Here is a 21,307-nt window from a genome sequence, read left to right as displayed (position 1 = left end):
TGCCGCATCATAGATGATTGCGGAGATGGTGGCGTAGTGGTACTGTCACTGGGCTAGTAATTGAAAGGCTGTGGCTAATGCCCTTGGGACACAGGTTCAAATCCCACCAGAGCAATACAATAAATATAATTTAATAAATCTGGAATTGAAAATTTGTCTTGGTAATAGTTTCATAGCACTATCATTGATTGTCGTAAAAACCCATCTGGTTCACGAATGTCCTTTAGGGAAGGAAATCTACTGTCCTTAGCTGGTCTGGCCTGCATGTGACTCCAGACTCACAGCAATTTGGTTGACTCTTAACTGCCCTATGAAATGGCCTAGCAAGCCACTCAGGTCAAGGGCAATTAGGGATGGGCAACAAATGCTGGCATAGCCAGCAACGCCCACATCCCATGAAAGAATTAAAAAAAAAAAGATTGAGCTTAGTGACTTCCAAGCTTCATCGATACCAGCATTGGTGCTTCCTGGTAAACCTTTTGGTAGGGAGCAATCGTTCTAGTGGCAGTATGAAGTGCTGGTATTTAGCATCATTGCTTGTGCAAAGGATGTTGGTGCTTGGCAGGTCATTGTGTTTGGAGCTGTGGAACTTTCTGGGGTGCACCTTCACTCTGTCCCTGATGAGAGTGGTCAGTATCGCAGTCTGTGCTATTGTAGGTGCGTGTGTGGAGAAGTCTTTCAGAGCCATGCCTAGTGAAATTGTAGTTCTGTATGTACATAGTGTGTTCTTTCAGTATTCACACCTGCAAAACTCTTCTCACCTATTCTTTGAAAATAAAATTGTAAAGTTCTAGACTGGAATGTTGATCTTGAAAACCTACTGTAGAGTGCAGTGATTTGGCCCAAAGTTGATGGTAGGATGCAACATCCAATTCATTCTTATGCCATGGTTATTAAAGAAGACAGTGGCGCAGTGGTTAGCACCGCAGCCTCACAGCTCCAGGGACCTGGGTTTGATTCTGGGTACTGCCTGTGTGGAGTTTGCAAGTTCTCCCTGTGACCGCGTGGGTTTTCGCCGGGTGCTCCAGTTTCCTCCCACAGCCAAAGACTTGCAGGTGATAGGTAAATTGGCCATTGTAAATTGCCCCTAGTGTAGGTAGGTGGTAGGGAATATGGGATTACTGTAGGATTAGTATAAATGGGTGGTTGTTGGTCAGCACAGACTTGGTGGGCCAAAGGGCCTGTTTCAGTGCTGTATTTCTAAATAAATAAAAATAAAATAAATAAATAACACTGGGCAGATCGCGCCTCCTCAAGATGACCAGGTCCAGTTGGTGCCAATCTTTAGACCTTAATGCCGTGATACCTTCTGATGATGAGAATGTATGGAAAATGGTTAGCTGAAGCAACAAATGACATTTTACATAGAATTTTATAGTCTATAGCACAGAAATAAGCCTTTTCCCCAACTGGTCTTTGCTGGTGTATATGCTCCACATGAGTGTCCTCCTATCCCTCCTTCATCCTAACTTATTAGCATAACTTTCTATTTACTCAGTTTTCCTAAATCCTAAATATGTTTAATTCTACCTCTCCACCACGAAGCTCCCCTCCACAAACATTTCCTGATGTCAGTCCCATTGTCTGAAATCAAAATATGGATGAGCCAGAATTTTGAACATTGGGAACACCAAAGCCTCCTTGTTTAGTTCCCACCAAAAGCTTTGTATCGTTCTCAGTCAGAAGGTCATGGGTTTGAGACCCACTCCAGAGACTTAAACCCATAATCTAGGCTGAAACTTCAATGCGGTACTGAGAGAGTGCAGCACCGCCAGATGTGCCATTTTTCAAATGAGACGATAAACTGATGCCCCATCTGCCCCCTCAAGTGGATGTAAAAGATCCCATGGCACTATTTCAAGATGCGCAGGGGAGTTCTCTCTCCATTGACTTAGCCAATATTTATCCCTCAACAAAACATAAATTAAAAAAAAAAAAAAGGCTGATCTGGTCATTTATCTCATTACTGTTTGTGGCAGTTTTACATGTGCAAATTACCTGCCACGTTTTCCAAGATTGCGACAGTAACTACACTCCTAAATGTATATTTTGGCTGTAAATTGCTTTTGGTTGCCGTGAAAGCTTTCTTTGCCCTTATTCTGCTCTCTCTGATTGATCAGGCTGAATTGGATATTGCAAATGCCACACTCTCTATCCATCATTAAGATTATCACCCACTCTAATCCTTATCTCACTGGAGTCTTGGTCTACACCTTTTGGTACCCACAGAATTATTAGGAGCCCATTGTCCACCATACACAGAATCTAACTCATCCAAACCTCCATTGCTTGTGTTCTGTCCTGCAATATAAAACCCTCCCTGTTTGTCCACTATCCCATCCATGCATTCCACCAATGCTTTGAGTTGAAAATACTAAGTCACATTCTGAAATCCCACTTTGTCAACTTTACCTCTGCAAAATCCTCCAGCCTGTGCTCCTAGTCTTCTACTCTAGCCTTGTATGGATCATTTGCACCTCCACCTGCGCCCCCACCCCCCCCCCCCCCCAATTGCTACCTATTGATTGCTGGCACAGCCCTACTGTTTGGAACTCTGCAAACCCCTGAGTATTGCTGCATATCTCCCCTCCTCTAAGTCCTATCTTCCTTACCATGCTTTCAATCATCTTTTCAACTGCTGCTTGATGTCAGTTTCTCCTGTGAAGTGCCCTGGGACATTTTCTACATTCTATAAATACATGTTATTGTTTCATAATATTGAGTGTTTGCAAAATGCTCACTGAATTACATCAAGTTTTAGTCCTTTGTGAGGTTTCAGCTGCAACACTAACCTGTGTTTTTTCAAATGCTGACAGACCTATTGTGCATTTATTTCACATTTGCAGCTTTTGTGGGCTATACTGTTAACTCTTCAATTTTAAATGTTTGATTTAAATTTTTCTTTTTCTTCCAGTCTACGTTTTATGGACGGTTCCGCCATTTCCTGGATATCATTGATCCCCGGACTCTCTCTGTGACTGAGGTACTCTTCGGCGGGGAGGCGATGACATAGTGGTAATGTCACGGTACTAGTAATCCAGAGGCTTAGGCTAATGCTCTGGGGGCAAGGGTTCCACCATGGCAGATGATGTAATTTGAAATCTATTTAATAAATCTGGAATTAAAAGCTAGTCTAATGGCGACCATGAAACTGTTGGCAGTTTTTGTAAAAACCCATCCGGTTCACTAATGTACCTTAGGCCCTCTGAAATGGAGTGCAAGCCAGTCAGTTGTATCAAACTGCTACAAAGTCAATAAAAAGGAATGAAACTGGACAGACCACCCGGCATCGACCGAGGCACCGGAAATGATAACAGCAAACCCTCCAAGGTCCTCCTTACGAGCATCTGGGGGCTTGTGCCAAAATTGGGAGAGCTGTCCCACAGACTAGTCAAGCCTGACAGTCGTACTCACGGAATTATATCTTACAGACAATGCCCCAGACACCACCATCACCATCCCTGGGTAAGACCTGTCCCACCAGAGCTGGCGGCACAGTAGTATGCAGGCAGGAGGGAGTTGCCCTGGGAGTCCTCAACATTGACTCCAGATCCCCATGAAGTCTCATGGCATCAGGTCAAACATGGGCAAAAAATCCTCCTGCTGATTACCACCTAGCACCCCCGCCCCCCACCCCCCCCCCCCCCCCCACCCTCCACCCCCGGCTGATGAATCAGTGCTTCTTCATGTTGAGGGTAGTAAGGACACAGAATGTACTTTGGATGAGGGACTTCAATGTCCAACACCGAGTGCCTCAGCAGCATCACTACTGACAGAGCTGGCTGAATCCTAAAGGACATAACTGGGTCTGCCCAAGGTGGTGAGGGAACCAACAAGAGGCAAGAACCTAATTGACCTCGTCCTCACCAATCTCCCTATCTCAGATGCATCTGTCCATGACAGCATTGGGAGGAGTGACCACTGCAGAGTCCTACAGTCCTTGTGGAGACGAAGTCCCATCTTCACATTGAGGATACCCACCATTGTGTTGTGTGGCACTACCACTGTGCTAAATGGGATAGATTTCGAACAGATCTAGCAACTCAAAACTGAAACAGCGGAAGCAGCATGCGATATATGGCGCTAAGCGATCCCACAACCAACGGATCAGATCTAAGCTCTGCAGTCCTGCCACATGTAGTTGTGAATGGTGGACAATTAAACAATGGACAGGAGGAGGAGGCTCCACAAATAACCCCATCCTCAATGATGGGGGAGCCTAGCACATCAGTGCAAAAGACTAGGCTGAAGCATTTGCATCCATCTTCAGCCTGAAGGGCCGAGTGGATGATCAATCTCGGCCTCCTCCGGAGGTCCCCAGCATCACAGACGCCAGTCTTCAGCCAATTCGATTCACTTCATGTGATCTCAAGGAAACTGCTGAAGGCACTGGATACTGCAAAGGCTATGGGCCCTGACGATATTCTGGCAATAGTCCTGAAGACTTGTGCTCCAGAACTAGTCGCGCCCCTAGCCAAGCTATTCCAGTACAACTACAACACTGGCATCCACCTAGCATTGTGGAAAATCGCCCAAGTATGTCCTGTACATAAAGCAAGACAAATCCAACCCAGCAAAGTGTTAAAAGGGGTCATCAACAGTGCTAACAAGCGGCACTTGCTCAGCAATAACCTGCTCACTGCTCAGTTTGGGTTCCGGCAGAGCTGCTCAGCTCCTGCCCTCATTAGAGCTTTGGTTCAAACATGGACAAAAGAGCTGAACTCCAGAGGTGAGGTGAGAGTGACTGCCCTTGACATCAGGGCAGCATTTGACCGAATATGGCATCAAGGAGCCCTAGAAAAACTGGAGTCAATGAGAATCGGGGAAAACTCTCCACTGGTTGGAATCATACCTAGCATGAAGGAGGTTGTGGTTGTGGGTGTCAATCACCTGAGTCCCAGGACATTACTGCAAGTGTTCCTCAGGGTAGTGTCCTAGGCCCAACCATCTTCAGCTACTTCATCAACGACCTTCCCTCCATCATAAGGTTAAAAGTGGGGCTGTTCGCTGATTGTGCAATGTTCAGTACCATTCACGACTCCTCAGAAGCAGCCCATGTCCAGGCTTGGGCTGATAAGTGGCAAGTAACATTTGTGCCACACAAGGCAATGACCATCTCAAACAAGAGAGAGTCTAACCATCTCCCCTTGATGTTCAATGGCATTATCATCACTGAATCCCCCACTATCAACATCCAGGGGGTTACCATTGACCAGAAACTGAACTGGACTAGCTACATAAATACTGTGGCTACAACAGCAAGTCAGAGACTGGAAATTCTGTGGTGAGTAACTCACCAGCTGTCTCCCCAATGCCTGTCTACAGTCACAAGTCAGGAGTGTGATGGAATACTCTTCACTTGCCTGGCTGGATACAGCTCCAACAACACTCAAGAAGCTCGACACCATCCAGGACAGAGCAGCCTGCTAGATTGGCACCCCATCCACCACCTTCATAGAATAGAATCATAGAAAGTTTAAGGCACAGAAAATGGCCACTTGGCCCATCGTGGCTGCGCTGGCCAAAAAAACAATCCACCCATTCGAATCCCACCTTCCAGCATTTGGTCTGTAGCCCTGCAGATAGGGCACTTGAGGTGCATATCCAGACTCCTTTTGAATGAGTTGAGGGTTTCTGCCTCAACTACCCTTTCAGGCAGTGAGTTCCAGACCCCCATCACCCTCTGGGTGAAAACGTTTTTTGCTCATCTCCCCTCCAATCTTTCTACCAATCACTTTAAGTCTATGCCCCCGAGTCATTGACCTCTCTGCTAAGGTGAATAGGTCCTTCACCTCCACTCTATCCAGGCCCCTCAAAATGTTGTATATTTCACTCAGATCGCTCCTCAGCCTTCTCTGTTCCAAGGAGAAAAAAAAAATTCTAGGCTGACATTTGAGTGCAGTGGTGAGGGTGTGCTGCACTTTTGGAGGTGTCATCTTTTGGATGAGACAACATCCTGTCTTCCTCCTCAGGTGGACGTAGAAGATCCATCTTTCTATTGAAAGAGCAGCAGAGTTCTCTCAGTATTCTGGCCAACATTTATTTCTTAATAAACATTACTGAAAAAGCAAATGATCGTGAATCTCATTGCTGGTTGTAGAGGTTGTTTATGCATAGGTCGGCTGTGTGTTTCCTGCATTGCAACAGTGACTACACTTCAAAGATAATTCTTCAACTGTGAAGTGCTTTGGGACATCCTGTGGTCATGAAAGGTGCTGTATAAATCCAAGTTCATCCCTTTTACCGACAGGTTAGTAGGTGTCAGATTAAATTTAATGTGGAGAGATGCAATAATGTATTCTGGGAGGAGGAACCAACAAGGATATATTTGCTTTGTCATGGTCACTTGGTGAGATTTGGGTGGTTCCCACTGTTCAGCTCCACGTAACCACAGTAAGTGTGTTCATAGGGTTTAACCCTTTTGTATTTTATTTGTCAAATAACAAACCGCGACAGGTTTTCTTGTAGGTTTAAAAGAGATAATCAATTGTTTGTTGATCAATACGCCTTATCCCGAAATTGTCGTAACTACATCCACTCACTCACTTGCTCCCACACACACTTGGAAGTCAAGTTGTTACAAAAGTACTTCCATTTTTTTGTTAAATTTTCCCAAATAAACACAAGTCCTCAAAACTGAAAAGGATTCCGTGGATGTTTTTTTCACTGGCCACTGAAAGGACTGAGAGGTCATGTTTGTAACCAACATGTGCTAGAAGTCACCTATCTTCAGATAAATACCCAGTAGGGGGCTTTTTTTTTTGAATTGGAGAAGATGTTTACTGAGAAGTGACAGGTCAAGATTTATAGGTATTGGGAGGCTTGACTCTTGAAGTTTAGTTTAATTTAGAGATACAGCACTGAAACAGGCCCTTCGGCCCACCGAGCCTGTGCCGACCTTCAACCACCCATTTATACTAATCCTACACTAATCCCATATTTCCCTACCACCTACCTATACTAGGGACAATTTATAATGGCCAATTTACTTACCAACCTGCAAGTCTTTTGGTTGTGGGAGGAAACCGGAGCACCCGGAGAAAACCCACGCAGACACAGGGAGAACTTGCAAACTCCACACAGGCAGTACCCAGAATTGAACCCGGGTCGCTGGAGCTGTGAGGCTGTGGTGCTAACCACTGTGCCGCACTGTGGTTTTGCATTGGACAGTCAGTTGGAGTTTTAAAAACCAGCCAGGAGACCAGTCAGCCCAGCTCAGCCTTTTCTATTTCTTTGAAAAGCTCTTAGAAGCGAGTGTAAGAAATAGAGAAATTGATGCTACATTCGTCCTGAACGGCCTGCTTGAAACCCTGTTGCCATGTTTCTCCTGAGACACTGGAAAAACCTGACTGATAAATCCTCGACACTGAACAAATTGCTCCAGAGAAAGATCCCAGTGACAGCCATCCATGTGTATTTGGGATGCCAAACCAAAAAAGGGACAACTGACATCTTTCCATATCTTCTCTTTTGTTTTAGAGAACTGGCAAGTATTATGTTTTGTAACAGAGCTCTGAAAAGAAAATCTTTTTTTTTCAGTTAACCAGTGAGTGTGTGTGAGGGGCTAAGGTAAAAGGCAACTTTCAAATTTCAATTTGTGTGTTTAATGCTTTGTTTTGTTACTGGTTATGTCTTGTTTTACAATAAACTGATAATTTTGTTTTTTATAATAGAAACTTGGTTGGCATATTTTATTCTGGGATAAAGAGTAGAGTCTATGATTAACCATACTGGTAACTGGGTAAACATTTAAATATATGTTGTGGCCTGTGGAGAAGTGGAACTAGAAAAGACAGTGCACTCCTCCCACCTTGGGCGTAACAAAGTTCTCGTTAAGTTGCAGGACTGAGGGGTTTTGTAGATTTTTCTCTTGGTTGAAAGTTTAGTTGAAGTCGGTGGATCACTTTTATAATTGACTGCTGTATAGGTGTAGATGTACAGCAGTGTGTGGAAGTTCCTTCTGGTTTGCTAGAAACAAACTTCTTGGATGCTTTTTTTTTTCTCTCGCACTCTCTCTCATTATGACTGAGGCGGGCGGAGTGCACTGTTTATTCTAGTTTCACTTCTCTACAGGTGACAACAGACGGAAGTTTTCAGTGGGCGGTAGGCCCAGTTGACAAACCGAAACATCAGTGGCGAGCTTGCCTCCGCTGGGCCTGGGAAGCCAGACTGAGATTTTTCGCTCCCCAAGCCTGTATTTCTTCTTGGGTGGGACTTCTGTCTCCTTGAGGCAGGAAATACCGCTGAATGGAGCTGCCAGTCAATCAGTGAGCTGGCAGCTCTTAATCCCAGCAGCACCACTGGGAGCAGTGGAAACTGCTGGGACCACACTGGAACCAACAGGAAGGATGGCACCGGAAAAAAAGTATGTTTTTAGGGCCTCACTGGAGACAATCGGTCGGGCCCCGGCAAGGTGGGGGGGAGGGCGGGGCCATGTTGTGTGTTCAGGGCGATTGGAGCTTCAGGGACAGCCCTCCATGGGGCACAGGGTGCCCAATCAAGAGGGCCCCCCCAACAGCCCGCAAAAAAACTGCCTGGTGCTGGGCGGAGGCCCGTAAGTGCCAGTTAATTGGCCACTTATGGGCCTTTGGCCTGGAACGGCCCCCCCCCGCCTCCTGCTCAATTTTACGCCTTCCCACCCGTCACCAGCCTATTCATTTTGGGAGGCATAAAATTCCGACCAACATATATTTACATTTTTTCGCCCTTACCGATACGGTCAATCATAAACTCTATTTTTATTCCAGAATAAAACACACCGACCAGGTTTCTTTGATTAAATCGTTGATCCGTTTATTATAAAACAAGTCTGGAGAAGTAATGAAGCAAAGCATAAACACACAGATCGAAATATAAAAGTTCCCTTTTACCTTAGCCCTCCCCCCCTCTCTCTCATACACATACACCAGTTAAGCAAAAAAAAATATTTACTCTTCAGAGCTTTAGTACAAAAAAAAGGTTGGTCAAAATACTTGCTAATTCTTGAAGAAAAAAAGAGAATATATGAAAAGATGTCAGAAGTCCTTTTGGTTTAGCGTCCCAAATACGTATAGACTGCTGTCACTGGGATCTTCCTAGAACAGTTCTTGTCAGGTGACGTTGATGATTAGCTTGGGCAGGTTTTTCAGGGAAAATGCAGTAACAGGTTTCAGGCAGTTTCTTACACTTGCTTCTAAAGAGATGGAAAACTGGCAGGCCTTTTCAAAGAGCTGGAATAGACTGAGCTAGGTGTTGCTCTCTTGGCAAGTTTTCTCCAACTGTCTTTTTAAACCATTGTCCATATCCCAACTCACTGTCCAACGCGAAACCAAAACCAATGTCGCAAGAATCAAGCCTCTTGATCCCTATAAATCTTGACCTGTCACTTCTTTGTAAACATTTTTCCCAAGTCAAAAACAACCCCTGCTGGGTAATTATTTGAAGACAGGTGCCTTCCAGTAACTGTTTACAGTCTAGACCTCGCAGTGACCCTTGTTTTAAAAAAATAAATCTATGGAATCCTTTTCAGTTTCAAAACACAAATCTTCAAAATTTTGAACAAAAAAATGGAAGCACTTGTAACACTTTTTTTTCTTTCTTTCTCTTTCTTTTTCTCTTTCTCTCCTTCTCCTTCTCCACCACCCACCCCGCCTTCCCCAGGCTGCTTTTTAAGGTAAGCTGTGCTACATCTCTCCTCCAGGTAGGAGACACTTTGGTCTTTTTCCCCATGGTGATTGCACCATGGCCCAACATGTCGCTACTTCACACCTTATTTGTTTCAGAAGAACCCATTCAATTCGGGAATAACTTGGGATGGGTTCAGTTGTCCCTTTCAGACAGTTTGAATATACAAGTTCTTTCCCTTCAGTGGCCATTTTTTGAGCACATTGTTCACTCCCCTTTTAAAAGAAAGGTCCTTTTTATTTAAAAAAAAATCAGTTTTTATAACTCTTCAGATTTTGTCCATAATTTTTTGTTACATCTCACTTCTTGTGCGCGCGACAGCAAAACTTTAAAAGGGGTAGATGTGCAGAGAGACTCCAGGGTACAGATATATAAATTTATAATCTTTAGAAGTTGGGAAGTTCTGATAAATAATGAGTGTTTTGATCAGGTAAATAGGGAAAAGCTTTTCACTGGTGGATGAGCTGATAACTAGAGGGCATAATTTTAAGATTATCGTCACAGGAATGAATGGAGATGATTAGACTTTTTTCCATAGGGTTGTTAGGATGTTGTCATTCAGACCCCCAATTGACAAGAATTAGGTATATTAATTTTGTCATGTGAACATTGATTCTAAACTGTTGCTGGAGCGAGAAAATGACTTGTTAAACAAGTCAGCCATGGCTGGAAAAAACATTTACATACTAACAGGCAGTGCTTGTGGAGATAAAGGACAATTCCCTGCCATATTCAACCCACAATGGACTTTGATCACCAGACATTGAAGGTGAGGAAGCTCACATTCCAGGATGACTGCTAAGATGGCCGAATCCACAAACCGACATGGTCAAACCAGCTAGTCACATGACTAACCTTCTGGGCAACCTGAATATTTTTGAACTGTACAGATAGTTGAGAGGAGAGACTGTTTGCTCTTGGACTGAGAAAACCTCTCCTTTCTGCTCCCATCTCTTTCTCACAAGCCTCTGGCCCCACTGAAGATGCATGAACCTCAAGAGAGAAAAGTCTCCTACATCGATTTAAGGTTTAAGAAGAATACTGGGCCCTAACAAAAAGCAAGACCAACCTACGATCAAGGACTCTACAGCGAGCTCGAAGAACAGTAACCAAAACCATCTTCAGATATTGCCTCAAACTTTTCCACTTTATTTCTCCTGCTCTTTTCTGTCTCTATCTGCATGCGTGTATTGCATATGCATACTAGCGTGGGCATGTCGCGTATCCGTAGGCCTTAACCGAATTAGAGTTTAAGTTGAATAAAGTTCAACCTTTCTTCTTTAAACCTAAGACAACCTGTTTGGCTGGTTTCTTTGCCTTACAATTGGAAAGCAGTGAACAAGGATTCACCAAGGGGGAGCTAAAACACGGTGTGTTTAAAATTAAACCCTGTTACGGTGATGGCTGAGAGGGAACCCTAGACCCCTTCTCACCTGTCCGTAACAGAAATTTGGGGGCTACCGTCCGAGATTTTTCCCACAGACAAATGAGAGAAATTGGAAGTGGGATGCTGAATTGTTCATAAATAAAAAGAGCAAGATTTCAATCCAGGTTTTCTTGTGGATGTGTCTGCTAAAATATTAACATGTCTGCAACTGAAGCTAGTAGCTCCCCAAGCCAGGGTCAAGTAACTTGGTCATAACAATGTAAAATACCCAGAAACAATGGTGGAAGCAAAATTGAAATTGGCTTTGAAAAGGGGAGTGGATAAATTACTTATTTTTATTTATTTAGAGATACAGCACTGAAACAGGCCCTTTGGCCCACCAAGTCTGCGCCGACCACCAACCACCATTTATACTAATCCTACATTAATCCCATATTCCCTACCACATCCCCACCATTCTCCTACCACCTACCTACACTAGGGGCAATTTACAATGGCCAATTTACCTATCAACCTGCAAGTCTTTGGCTGTGGGAGGAAACCAGAGCACCCGACGGAAACCCACGCGGTCACAGGGAGAACTTGCAAACTCCGCACAGGCAGTACCCAGAACTGAACCCGGGTCACTGGAGCTGTGAGGTTGCGGTGCTAACCACTGCGCCACTGTAATTGAAAAATAAAAGTTTAAAACGGAATGGGGAAATAGTAGGGGAATGAAATTAAGTGGCTAGCTCTCTCAGTGGGGGCAATGGGACGAATAGCCTCCTTCGCTGCTGTGAAATTCTATTAGTCTAAACCCTAAAGTTGTAATTTTAGCTTTCTCCCAACATTTCTGTTTATAGTGGAAAAAGTTGTTTCCCTAAACACACTAACTCTCTTAGATCCGAAACCTGTGACCTTGTACATTCTAGGGCACAGTAACACATACGGGGTTAACAATTACCTCTAATTCTGGTATATGATCCACCTGAGATCACACGGGATGCCACAACCTTTTTCAAAGATTGAAAATATCACACTCACGGACCACAGTGTACATGTTGACTAACCAAGCTGTAAGACAGCAAAATCCTGAGATTTCAAACTAGAATCAGAACACTAAAATAAAAGCAAACTACTGTAGATGCTGGAAATCTGAAATAAAAACAAGTGCTGGAAATACTCAGCAGGTCTGGCAGCATCTGTGGAGAGAAGCAGAGTTGATGTTTCAGGTCAGTGACCCTTCATCAGAACTGGAAAAGGTTAGAAATGAAATAGGTTTTAAGCAAATAAAGGGGGGTGGGGCAAGAGATAACAAAAGTAAAGGTGTTGATAGGACGGGGTCACAGAGAATAACTGACCTTAAGGTGATGGAGCAAAGGCAAATGGTATGTTAATGGTGTGTTGAAAGACAAAGCGTTAGCGCAAAGAGGGTGTTAATGGACAGAAAAATGAACAGCCCTGGCCCAAAGTACAAATATGTAAAAATACAGTGGGTAGGCACATGGTAAGAAAAATGAAAGATAAAACAAACTAAAATAAAATAAAAAGAAAAAAATTAATGAAAATAAAAAGGGTGGGGGGGGGCCTGTCATGCTCTGAAATTATTGAACTCAATGTTCAGTCCGGCAGGCTGTAGTGTGCCTAATCGGTAAATGCGATGCTGTTCCTCGAGCTTGCATTGTTGTTCACTGGAACACTGCAGCAAGCCCAGGACAGATATGTGGGCATGAGAGAAGGGGGGGGTGTGTTGAAATGGCCAGCAACCGGAAGTTCGGGGTCATGCTTTCGGACTGAGTGGAGGTGTTCGGCAAAGCAGTCACCCAATCTGCGTTTGATCTTCCTAATGTAGAGGAGACCACATTGTGAGCAGCGAATACAGTATACTGAATTGAAAGAAGTACAAGTACATTGCTGCTTCACCTGAAAGGAGTGTTTGGGGCTTGGATAGTGAGGAGAGATGCCGTGGGAAGGGGATGAGGTGTTGGGGGGTAATGGAGGAGTGGACCAAGGTGTCACGGAGGGAACAGTAGAGGGGAGGGGAAGATGTGTTTGGTAGTGGCATCACACTGGACATGGCAGAAATTGCGGAGGATGATCCTTTGGATGTAGAGGCTGGTGGGGTGGAATGTGAGGACAAGGGGAAAGCTGTCGTGGTTCTGAAAGGGAGGGGAAGGGGTGAGGGTAGAGGTGCGGGAAATGGGCTGGACTCGGTTGAGGGCCCCGTCAACCACAGTGGGGGGGCATCCTCGGTTGAGGAAAAAGGAAAACATATGAGAAGTGCTGTCATGGAAGGTTGCATCATCAGAGCAGATGCGTCGGAGACTGAGAAACTGGGTGAATGGAATGGAGTCCTTTCCAGGAGGAAGGGTGTGAAGAAGTGTAATCCAGTCAGCTCTGGGAGTCGGTGGGCTTATAATGAATATTAGTAGACAGCCTACCCCCAGAGGTGGAGACAGGGAAGTCGAGGAAGGGAAGTGTCGAAGAAGGATCAAGTAAAAGGGTGAAAATTGGAAGCAGCAATTTACTTGTACTTCGTTCAATTTACTATACTGTATTTGCTGCTCACAATGTGGCCTCCTCTGCATTGGGAGACCAAACGCAGATTGGGTGACAGCTTTGCGAAACACCTCCGCTCAGTCCGAAAGCATAACCCCGAGCTTCCGTTTCTTTGCCATTTCAACACACCCCCCTGCTCTCATACCCACATATCTATCCGGGCTTGCCGCAGTGTTCCAGTGAACATCTGCGCAAGCTCGAGGAACAGCATCTCATTTACCGATTAGGCACACTACAGCCTGCCGGACTGAACATTGAGTTCAATAATTTCAGAGCATGACAGGCCCCCCTTTTTATTTTCAGTTCTTTTTTTCTTTTTTCTTTTTCTTTTATTTCAGTTTGTTTCATCATTCATTTTTCTTACCATGTGCCTGCCCACTGTTTTTTTCATGTTTGTGCTTTGGGCCAGGGCTGTTTATGTTTCTGTCCATTAACACCCTCTTTGCGCTAACGCTTTGTCTTTCAACACACCTTTAGAAAATAGGCGACATGTTTAGAGAGAGGATCTGGATCGGCGCAGGCTTGGAGGGCCGAAGGGCCTGTTCCTGTGCTGTAATTATCTTTGTTCTTTGTTCTTTATACTGTTTGCCTTTGCTCCATGACCTTCTGGTCAGTTATTCTCTGTGACCTTGTCCTATCAACACTTTCTCTTTGGTTATCTCTTGCCCCACCCCCGCTTTATTTGCTTCAAACCTATTACATTTCTAACCTTTTCCAGTTCTGATGAAGGGTCACTGACCTGAAACATTAACTCTGCTTCTCTCTCCACAGATGCTGCCAGACCTGCTGAGTATTTCCAGCATTTCTTGTTTTTATTTTAGAATCAGAACACATTTGTTAAAATGTCCTTTCCTTAGAATATATTTCATACACTGTTTGATTATAGGTCAATGGAACAGTCTTTCATCGGCCTTCATCGTTATCTGATTTTCACTGGATGTTTCACTTTAGTTTTCGTTTTTAAAGTGTTTTGAGTATTCTGCTTTGAAAACACTCAGAACTGAAGGTTGCTATTCTTCCTGTTCCCACAGCTTTTGCTTAATCTTTATCCGTTCTGGTGGCACTTTAGTTTACAAAGTGCTAGATGCACTTTTAATGTTTTTTTTTCCTGACTGTAAATGTTGGCAAAGATTATAAGCACTTGTCAGCACTTTGTGAATTAGTCTCGCTGAAATGGGTGATGATTATGCAGCGTCTGCAGATGTAGGAGAAAGCAACTTGGCACAGAATTGACACTGGGGAGTGGGAGATCCTGGGCCTGGAATAGGGATTTAGTGGATATGAGTAGTGTTGCTAACCTTCCAGGATTGTTCTGGAGTATCCAGGAATGACAGATTAATCTCCAGGGCACTGCTGCAAGCAACTCAAGAGGAAACAACATCAGTGCATTTAAAAAAAAAAGTGTGGTTTTAAAAACATTTTTTAATCTTGTGTTTATTGGAAATGGTGTGGATGGGGGAAAGACTTTTTCTTTGACTGGGCAGGGCAGGTGGAGGTGGGAGGTCATGTGATGAAACCTCCATAAATGCATCCAACCTGAATTGGCAACCCTAGACACAGGGATGGCAGGAATTGGAGGGCCTAGTTGTCGGAGGCAAGGCACCAGGAGGAAGGAGGCAGCAGGAAAGGTGAAGTAAAAGCTGTAAAATTTAAAAGTTAAAACAAAACTTTAAACATAAAACTATATCCAAGATGAACAGTCCACTGAGAGCAGCAGCAGCACCCCCTAATGTTTGGAGGTAAGTAATGGTCAGCATAGAAACCTAAATAAATTTTAGTTTAATTTCAAAGGAATTTTAGGAGTTACACTTACTTTCTGTGGTGCAACAGAACTTGTAGTGTAGGATGAATGATTTAATATGTGTATCAGAGTGAGGACTATCTTTCTGAAGAACAGAAGTCTCAAAAAGCTGAGGTGGTGGGGTGCGATGGAGGGGGGGCGGGGGGGTCACTTGAAAATTTCAAATCCATCATTGATAGGTTTTTGTTAGGTAAGAGTATGAAGGGTTATGGAACCGACGTGAGTAGATGGTTAAGATACATCAACCATAATCTAATTGAATGGAGGAATAGGCTCAAGGGGCTGAAGGGCCTCCTCTGTTCCTAAAATTGCACCCTGTTCAAATGTCCCTGACAAGGAGGGAATTCTAATGCTGTATGGGTCAGTGGCAACGTGTGGCTTTGCAGTTCAGGCTTACAAACCCCACCCTCAGCAGAAGTCTGCACTGTAGATGCCCTTTGTTGCCAAGGTAAGTGTGCAAAGTTCACACTAAACATCCTATGTTTCTGTATTGAAGTTTTGATTTCTGCAAGTTAGGTGTTCTTGGGCATGGGGGCAGTCAGATTTGCCAGCTCTAGTTGGACATAGTCCAAGTGACTTCATCACTTAAGTGCCGCGACCCCACGCTCCCACCATTGGTGGCCTGATGCGTCCATACTTATGGCGCTCTGCCTTCCAACACTTAATTCTTGACTGTCAGTCAAACTGCATTTTTATTCTCCCAATTCCAATTGTTTTTAAATGCCCTATTAATTTTTGTCTTGCGTTGTTTGAGCAGTGTCCATTAGATTAATCTTAAATTCCTGGAGGGTTGGCAATTCTAGCAGGGACTTGTGGCATTACAATTGATTTCTATCCCTGGGCCATAGAGTGGAGAAAAAAATAGTATTGGGTTCCTGTCCCTAGTCACTATCCAGAAGCCCCACCTAGGTAGTATGGTGAACAAATTTTATATGATTTTGGCTTGCCCGTGATGCTCCCAAGTCAATTAGGTCACCATCGCTTACCGTAGAGGCTTCCGTACAAAATTGACAGTCAGGAGGAGACAAGCTGGCCCATCAAGCAAACCCCATACTGCTGGAGCAACATGACTTTTTCCCTCACTCTTGGGCTTAAAATGGCAGCTAACATTCATGCCACACAAGTGCCAGGCAATGACCATCTCTAACAAGAGAGAATCTAACCACCTCCTCTTGGCATTCAGCAGCACTAATGTTGTTGAATTCCCCCACCATCAACATCCTGAGGTCACCATTATCTCTATGATGAGATCTCTGCCCCAGTCAAGAGCCGGCTCAGCTCCTTCTTGAAGACAAATGATGGCTGGCCAGACGGACTAGGCACAGGAAGCTGCAGTCCAATAAGACTAAACATCTTTCGGGTAGGACTAAACCATTTTTATATAAATGGATTCTGTACTGATAGATCGTGCCTCTCAGTATTGCTTTTTCTTGTTTCTCATTCAGTTTGGCACCAAATTCCTGTCTCTCCTAATGAACAAGCCTCACGCTGTGTATTAACAGTCTGTCTGTTGAAATGTCATCTGGAATAAATTAGAGCAGTAAAAATACCTGGAGCAGCTGCTTTTTGGAGGTTAATTAACCCACATTAAAACATAATTCCAGTAATTTCATCTTCTCACTTCTCTAAACCAACACTTCCTTCATCAACCCCCATTAGAAAAAAAAATCTGGGAGCTGCGTAGTCAGGAGATTGTGTCTGCAAACTCCAAGGAAGCTCAAAGGTCATCCTTCTTGGCCTCAGTGGTGGTAAATTGCCACTGCCCTGTAAATTGCTTGTTTGAAGAAATCTGAAATCTATTGCTTCTAAAATTACTGTAGTTCACAGCAGGATATTCAGGAGATTGGAAAGGACTGGAAGTGAGAGGATTCTATCTGCAGGATTTATCCTAATGAAGGATATCAAAGAGGTCTTTAGATAATGTTCGTTTATGTTGATTGATTCTGACATTCTCAATTCTGCTTTTGGAATTCCCAGGCAAGCACAAGATAGGAACATAGGAATTGCTAGATGATTTAAAAACCACCAAGGTCGATCTAGCTTGCCTTCTACCTCCTGATACTGGCATGATACAACAATACTGAAATTGTTGACTAATCAATGCAATTAATATCTATCAATGAGTCTACAACAGACCCAGACATAAGGTGAGGAAAACCCCAGTGGTGGAGAGCTTTCGGGACCATAGGTCCAAAGTCACCTGTTCTACCCAAGCATTTTAAATTTTACCACATTCCATGGCTCAAATTACTTGCAAACTTTATCCCATTGCAGCTGATACAATGCAACAAACAGATCTGCCAAGTTCATGTCTGACAGGCTCATTCCTGTTCCATGTTTTGCACAGCACTGAATGCACAATCCTGGAATTGGGCAGTTCTTTCAGTTGAACCATTGTAAATTCTAAAATAAAAACAAGAAATGCTGGAAATACTCAGCAGGTCTGGCAGCATCTGTGGAGGGAGAAGCAGAGTTAATGTTTCAGGTCAGTGACCCTTCATTGTAAATTCTACTTGGGTAAAGGGGACGACAGTGATTTGGAGAGAGGGGCATCTCCATGGTCTATCACTAGGAGTCTCTGTGGTTTTGAAAAATACTGGTTCTCCTTTTATAAAGTGACATCTGTGGATTTGCATACAAACTGAGAATACTCCCAGAAAAGGTGGTAATGCTATGAATCTCCATTGGGATGCAGCTTTTCCCCAGTATCTGTTCCTGTCAAGTCCACGGGCTTAAAAACAGAAAATGCTGGAAATAGTCAGCAGGTCTGGCAGCATCTGTGGAGAGAGAAGCAGAGTTAACATTTCAGGTCTGAATACGGGCAGCCCGGACTTTAGTTCATAGCTATAAATTCCCACGTGCTGAGAATTTAGGCCGAGAATCTTACAGCACAGAAGGAGACCATTTAGCATTTCGTACCATTTCTTTGAAAGAGCTTTGCAATCTAGACCCATGCTCCAACTTTTTCCCCATAATCCTGCAAATTAGTCCTCTTCAAATACATGTAAAATTGCCTTTTGAATATTCTTGTGGAATCTGCTTCCACCACACTTTTAGACAGTGTGTTCCTTCTCTTAGCAGCCCTCTGTGTGGAAAAAAATTCTGCTAATTTCCCCTCTAGTTCTTTTGCCAATTACTTTAAAGCTGTGACCTTTGGTTACTGACCACTTCACAAAGGAAACAGTTTCTGCCGTTTGCTCTACCAAAACCCCTCATTTATCTTAAGTCTACCTTTAACTATCTTTGCTCCAAGGAGAACAATCCCAGCTTCCTCTGTACTTTCTCCAAGGCCTTGGTGTTCTTCCTAAAGTGTGGTACCCAAAATTGTACATCATATTTCAGCTCGGACCTAATCTGAGATTTGTAAAGGTTTAGCATTTGTTTTTATGATTTAAAAAAGAAAGTGCTGGAAATACTCAGAAGGTCAGGCAGCATCTGTAGGGAGAGAAGAACAGAGTCAATGGGCAGAATTTTGACTGACTTGATCTGCAAGGAACAGGTTGGTCAGAAAGTCTGGGGGAACCCACTGTTGGGATGCCCCCATACACTGTGTATCAGGTGGCAGGGGGTATGTGCGACTGTAGGGGGTGGGGGGGAGTCTGCCGATCCTGGGGGTGGGGAGGTCAGAGATCTTGTGGTACAGGGAATTGGAGGCTTCAGTGGTAGGGGTGAGGGGATCGTGGACTGGTGGAGGAGGTTGGAGGTTTTCACACAACCCTCCTGCATCTCTTTCAGTGGCTATCACCTGGACCGTAATTGTTCGTAGACTATGCGATTGCAGCAACGTCTCCCCTTACCTGACCGATGGGCAAATGCCACTTCCACCAATTGGGGCAGCTATCTTGGCTGCTTTTATAGCCACCCACCCCCTCCCCCCCGCCCTGCTCTGCCAAAATTAAACCAATTAAGTGTTGAGGCTGGGATGTGGAGTCCACCAGGTATCTGTACCACACCAGGATGTGTAATTACCCACTGAGCCATGAGTGGAGCTTGGGCTCTTTTTTTATTGCTGCTATGAAATCGTTCTGCCGGAAACAGGATCTCTTACCTGACCAGGTGACTATCGTAGCTTTTTCCCACCGTTTCAGGAGCAGACTTGGCACACAAATTCCTTTTTTCTAATATCTATATTAAAAAAAAAAGATCTCTGGGCTCCCATTCCAGTGCATATTCATTTATAACTCGTCAGCTCGATGGTGTTGGACATGCTGGAGCCCTTTCTCTCCAGCCCTGCAGGAAGCTGTTTCATTTGCCAACATTAATCTACAGCTAATAAAGTCACTGCTCCATTAGACGAGGTTCTAATTAAGGGAACTAATTTCAGAGCAGTTCCTAAGGATTTGCACAGAAGTGAAAAGATTCCATCTCCCACTGAGTGCTGATGATGCCAATGATGCTGAAGAGCCAGCAAGGTGAAAATTTGATTATAATTGAGGTACAAAAAACAGTATATTAGGACTCGTGCCTCTGAACCTAACCTGTACAGTGTCTCTACCAATAAGTTTTACTTGACAAAACTTAACTTGTACCAAGTCCCATTCACCCATCGACTCTGTGCTCACTGATCTACATTGGCTCCCAATCTGGCAATGCCTCGTTTTTTTTTCTTGTCCTCGTGTTTGAATCTCCATGGCCACAGCCCTCCCTATTTCTGTAACCTTTCCCAGCCCTAAAACCCTTCAAGATCTCTGCAATTTTGGCCACTTGCACAGTCCTGATTTTTCATTACTCCACTGTTTGGGGCCGTCCATTTAATTGCCTAGGCCCTAAACCCTGGAATTCCCTCCCTAAACCTCTTCTCTTTTAAGACTCAAAACCTACCTCTTTGACTAAGCTTTTGTTCATTGTCCTAATATTTCCTTATGTGGCTCTGTGTCAAATTTTGGCTGATTTTATCCTCCTGTGAAGTACATTGGAATGTTTTTAAAATGTAAAAAACACTACATAAATGCAAGTTGTTGTTGATGCAGTGGCGTGTTTCCTCATACTATAAGCCCAATTTGAACCCCCACACGACTGGTGGGAATGGGGCCTGCGGAGCTTAAAATCTCAGTTGCATGGCACTCACCTTGTCCATGACTCACTCGCTGCCTGCAATATTTTAACAGGCATGCTTTTTTTCCATCTGAGGTCTTAACTACCTCACATACCTTGAAGTTTACAAACTTGTGGGTCATTCCCTCTATGTCTTCAACCAGCCTATTAATAAAAATGATGAAGAGCTATAGTCTTAATACATATTCCTGGAATGCACCAGCAGTAGCCAGCCCCCATACACATTTGTTACTAAAAATAACTGTCCTCTGTCAAGACAAATGCAACCAATTTGTTATCCATAGTAAGGTATGCCCACCAATATCATAAGTCACAACCTTGTTGAACAACCTTTTGCATGTCACTTTATCAAAGGCTTTTTAAGAACTTAGATGCACAATATCTACAGGGTTTCATCATCCACCAACCTCGTAACCTGCTCAAAATATTCACTTTGGTGGTGAGACAAGGCCTCCTTCCCCAGGAGCCATGCTGCGATTCCCTAAAATCCCCCTTTCAAAATAATTTGTACATTGTAAGGTGTCAACCTTGGCTCAGTGGTGGCTGTCTTCCCTCGAGTCAAGTTTGTGGAATCAAATCCCATTCTAGAAACTTGAGCACATAATCCAGGCTGACAGTCCAGTGTAGTACTAAGGGGCTCCAGCTGTTCACAATCTATTGCAATGATTTGGATGTGGGGACCAATTGTAATAGTTCCAAGTTTACGGATGACACAAAACTTGGTGAGAATGTGAGTTGCGAGGAGGATGCAAAGAGGCTTCAAGGGGATTTGGACAGGCTGAGTGAATGGGCAAGAACATGGCAGATGGAATATAATGTAGATAAGTGTGAGGTTATCCACTTTGGTAGGAGGAACGAAGGTG

At 44.0% G+C, this 21,307-nt stretch overlaps 1 protein-coding gene across 2 annotated transcripts in view; it reads left to right on the top strand.

Moving 5' to 3' along the window:
- LOC137367738 (sideroflexin-5-like) overlaps positions 1-21,307 on the top strand; it is a 297,384-nt gene that overhangs the window by 14,948 nt on the left and 261,129 nt on the right. For both annotated transcript variants that reach the window (XM_068028670.1, XM_068028669.1), the window contains exon 2: positions 2,915-2,983. In XM_068028670.1, coding sequence (XP_067884771.1) covers positions 2,915-2,983 — 69 coding nt within the window. The remainder of the gene's footprint in view (positions 1-2,914; positions 2,984-21,307) is intronic.

Source organism: Heterodontus francisci, chromosome 1, assembly GCF_036365525.1.
Source record: "Heterodontus francisci isolate sHetFra1 chromosome 1, sHetFra1.hap1, whole genome shotgun sequence".
Lineage (NCBI taxonomy): Eukaryota > Metazoa > Chordata > Chondrichthyes > Heterodontiformes > Heterodontidae > Heterodontus > Heterodontus francisci.
This window is presented reverse-complemented; position numbering and strand designations above follow the sequence as displayed.